The 4,891-nt window shown below is 32.6% G+C and overlaps 1 protein-coding gene across 1 annotated transcript in view; it reads left to right on the top strand.

Moving 5' to 3' along the window:
- Positions 1-4,061, top strand: part of LOC124889013 (pre-mRNA-processing protein 40A-like) — a 65,649-nt gene extending 61,588 nt beyond the window's left edge. The window contains 1 exon segment of the mRNA XM_047400300.1: positions 3,971-4,061. Within this exon segment, the coding sequence (XP_047256256.1) occupies positions 3,971-4,061 (91 nt within the window).
- The last annotated feature ends 830 nt before the right edge of the window (positions 4,062-4,891 follow it).

Raw genomic sequence — 4,891 nt, 5'->3', positions numbered from 1 at the left:
GGCTTCGGGTGCCAGTCCGGCCCGATGGGATTTTGGGGCGTGACATAAGGGTGTTCATGGATCGATATGGGTGGGTTATTGGTCAAAACCATAACCAAATCAAACAAAAAAATAACCATCGGTTTGGTTCTTGTCGGTTTAGTTTGGTTTGATTCGGGTTTTTTGGTTTATAACTTTAGTTAATGATAAAAGTTGAAAATTTTAAAAAACAAATCCAATCTAACATATGAGATGTCAACCGAGTATTGTATCTCAATCTTGAAACTATGATGTCAACTGAGGGTTATACTTTGGCAAAGCCATGATAACACCATATGAACGAGTTTAAAAAAATATTTAAAAACTATATTTAATAGAATGATATGATAAACCCCCAAAAGGTGAACACATAAACTTCTTACTTAACAAGGTTCAAAAGAAAGTTAAAATTAGTGGTTGTGTATAGTCTAATGAATTTCAGCTGTAAATTTCAATAAATAACAAGATATTATTTTCACAATTAGTATCATTTGTCATTCAAAATATGAACTTCATTTAGAATCTCATAATGTATTGTCAACTAGATGAAGACATATGACTGAATGTGTTACGACTAAAGTTAAATCATGATTAAAATATAAAATGTAATAAATATTTAGATTACATTTATGAAAAACATATAAATAATTATAATATATATGTTTATCGGTTTGGTTTGGTTATTTTGTTGGTTATTTTAGAGTAAAATCAAACCAAACCAAACCAGATTAGTATCGTTTTTTTTTAATTCAAATCTAAACTAAACCTAACCAAATATAGGTTTTTTTAATCGGTTTCATTTGGATCGCGATTCAGTTTGGTTAAAAACCAAACCGTCAACACCCCTAGTTGGCAGTGGATATAATTAGAATAATGGAAGTGGTAGGTATGGTAGCGGCTGGCAGTGTAGTTGGTAGTGATGTTGGTTGTGATGGTGGAAGTGGTTGGTGTTGGTGACAGGTAATTGTGGATAGAGTGGTGGTGAATTTTATCCTACACAAGAATATTTGTAAATGATATTTAGACTTGGTTCCATATCTGAATGATTAGACCTACTCAGACCTATTAAGAGCTAAAATCCTAATAAAAACAAATGTAGTTAATGGTTTGAGGTCTCAATAGGTTCATAAATCCAATAAGTACAAACAAATGAGACCTGAAAGTAGTTTGTCTGGTCAAGTTTCGACCATGTTTTGTCCATTTGTACCACACCCCAATTTTTTCGACCATGTTTTGTCCATTTGTACCACACCCCAATTTTGATTTCACTTTGGATGATATCATGCAACTTAAAACCCAATTCAAAATATATTGTGTTGTCAACCATATAAATTGGACTAAATAAACTTAGTGCCAGAATTCACCTCTGAAGAGGTAGTTGAGATGTAATGAAAGTAAAGGCTTAGAAAAGATTAGCCTCGGAAAAAGTGCCTGAGACCATCTCTGTTTCTCTAAATAAAGTTGCATCTCTCTCACAATGTTTTTTTGTCCGTAATACAAGTTGCGACTAACTAAACGATATATTGTTTCATCCTCTGCCCTTTCTGAAAAGAATTGAAGTTGAATGATCAAATGTTATTAGCATTTATCTCCTTACTTGATGAAAGAGGGAGTTTACCTGGTATCCTAGCATGGTAATGATCCTGTTCGTACTCTTATTTAATGATTGAATTTGGTAATGTTTTCTTGAGTTAGGATCTTGCTATGGGATGGTGAGAGTTATACATAAACTCAGATGCTGAGAATATTTTCTTTTTCCCTTGTAAGATAAAGATAACTTCTATCATTAAAGTTTGTATTACTATTTTTGTGCATAAATTATTCTTATTAAGTAAATATAATGAAAGCGCAATTAACAGAGATGCTATCCATTTTTATTATTCACTTTTTTCTATTATCCAAATAGGGGTGCTTGATTTTTCCTTCAATTTAACCTGATCAGTGCAATTAAGTTTATGTGTCAAGTGTCTTGTGATATTGTAGATGACTTTGAACAAGTGGAGAAATGTTGGTATTCATGAAAGAAATTTCATCCCCATTACCCTACTTGTAATTTATAAACTTTATGTAACTCAAATGCATGGACAAGGCTCCATTTGGTATCCTATTTTTTTTACTGATAAGCATTCTGAATTTGTGTTACTTGTATGTTGCTTCAGTATCTTGATGACAAGTCACAAATTAAAGATACAGATAGGATGGCCGAAGTAATCACCACTCTTCATTTTAAACTCTATTGTGCTTCGGTTAGTACCTAATATTTTGCCTAAGCCGTCTCTACTTTCAGATTGGATTTAATATTTTGGATCTTTTTGTAATAGATTTAATAGAAGAGTAGTGTGTCGGTTAGCAAGTAAGCCTGAAACCTTCAAGAATAAAGACGAGGACCACATTGATCAAATATTTGTTGTTAGCTTTTGCTTCCAATTCTTCAGTTTTGGTACCATTTTCCTTAGTTTTTATTTCCTAGACGACGGTTTTTAATATTACACCTACCGCACATATCTTAAGTTGCTTAATTCAAAGCAATTTGCCTTGTAGTTTTCTATTTTTACGGTTAGTGGATAAGAGTTTTACTCTACGAAACTGGGTAAACAATATAACTGGATGATATCAACGATCATTTGCTATTTTTGTAATGAGGATATTCTTCATATATCATTTGGATTTTGGAGGTTATTTATGGTCATGGCATATAATCTATCTATGTGGGAAGAGGGAATTGCAAGGGGTATCTTGTCGAAGAATTATGGTTAGACGGTTGGGTCTCTTAAGGCTTTTAGTTTACTTTCAGTAGCTCAAAACTTTTGTAAAGCATTTTATCAAAGATTATAATGTGAGGAGTTACTCCAAAATATGGTAATAATACTCTTACATTATATCCCCCTTTCCTTCCAAATGAAGGAATAAAAGGACATACATGGATTATACTGAATCTTATTCCATACTTCCTTTCTAAACTTTATGTTCTATGTGTTTGGGCCTGCCGGGTCATTGAGTATTAAATGTGCATATTTTATCTGTGGATTATACTGAATCTTATTCCATACTTCCTTTCTAAACTTTATGTTCTATGTGTTTGGGCCTGCCGGGTCATTGAGTATTAAATGTGCATATTTTATCTGCATAGTTTGTCTTTGAGGAGTTACTGGAAAGGTCCAGGGAGAAAGAAGAAAAAGAAACTAAAAAGCGTAAATGTCTAGCAGATGAGTTCTATAAACTACTTCATGCATCAAAGGTATAGTAAACATTTTACGATATCTCACATTGCAATGGATGGGATCCCATGATATTTCCTTTAAACCATAATCTATTTGTTTGCTGTGGTTGCAGGAAATTACTGCATCATCGAAATGGGAGGACTGCAAATCCCTCTTTGAAGATAGGCAAGTAACTTGTTTTGCTTTTATTGATCTAGAATTAGTAACATGATTGCAAGGACCATTGGAGAATGATAATTGATATTATTTTCAAGGACCAACTCCTTTAATATTCTAAACTCGGTAATTCACATAGTTCTAGAATGTACCTTAGAATAATAGTTGTGTTGAATGATTTGTTGTTATATATTCCTTAACATTTGGGTAGGCTATTTCTTTATAGTATTAGCATGAATTACCATTTTGCTAAGTGATTTTTAATGTTGAACTTATCCCTCTATAAATTGGTTGATGTCAATTATTAGTTGTTCCAACACTGGGCGTTTAATAGCTCTAGCAGTTAGTTTTTAAATTTCTGACGTTTGTGATTGTTTTAGTTTTTTAATTTGTGGCATTTGTGATTGTTTCACGATTCTGATGAAGTATGCTGCTAAATCTCTAGTTTCTATTTGTCTAGCCTCTTTGGCTATAAAATGAAATGCTCTGGATTTTTACTTTTTTATTCATAATCTCATGATTCTCATTATGTCATAACATTGAATGTGAATTTCTTTGCTGTTATTATTTTACAGAATAATGGGTGATGAGGGCTTGCTGCTTGAAATATTTAACAAATTTGTTAATGAACTAAAAGAGAAGGAGTGCAAGCGTCAAGAGGATTGAATTACTACAAACCCTTATTCTTCTGCTACTTTCGGGTGGGGGTAGTAGATGTGGGGATGTGATTGTGGTTGATATTGTTTTGCGGAAATTTTGACTTTTTGAGAGTCGCCACTTAATCTTGAAAAGGAATTAAGAAACCTTTAGAGAGTTACTGCAAACGATTCAAAATAGAAAAATCATTTTAAGTTAGATATTCTAGATAAGCGGTTCCTATTAACATTTTAGGAAGGTATTAGGCACCTAAAATGTCCGCTAATTTGCAGTTATCCTAACTGTTTGAAAATCGTCTTTTAATTAACTTTGAAAAAGTTTATTTTTTGAAAAGAAAAGCGATTTTAGGACTATTTTGGTGTTTATGCAAAACCAGTTTTTAAGCGACTTGACTAAGGATTTTACTAGGTTCGCAAAACACACGTAAAACAAGTAAGCAAATAGAAAAAAAGGAAAGGGGAAAAGTAGTGATTTAGGATTTTAAGCCCAAACCGTCGACCCTGTCCTAATCTAGTTAGGTTTTTGACCCATCTTTCACCTGTATTAATTTTATGTTTTCGAGCCCTTTTCGGCTCAAGTCTCGCTCCACCTGTTTTAAATTTACAACTTTGGCTTCGAGGCCCGAATGAATAACTAAATAAGTCACTAAATAAATAAAAATATAAATAAGTAAATAAATAAATAATGTAAACAATGGATAAATAAATCAATAAAGAAGAAATAATGAGATTTTTAAGTCCCCTTTGCCGCTTCAAAGATGGAACTTTAACCCATTCTTCTTTCGATTCCTCGTATCCATATGCCATGTGATGGATTCTTGGATTTTCTTTTGGGCTTAA

Source organism: Capsicum annuum, chromosome 11 (genome assembly GCF_002878395.1).
Source record: "Capsicum annuum cultivar UCD-10X-F1 chromosome 11, UCD10Xv1.1, whole genome shotgun sequence".
In the NCBI taxonomy this organism is placed as follows: domain Eukaryota; kingdom Viridiplantae; phylum Streptophyta; class Magnoliopsida; order Solanales; family Solanaceae; genus Capsicum; species Capsicum annuum.
Note: the sequence above shows the minus strand (reverse complement) of the source record. Positions and strands in the feature narration are given on the sequence as shown.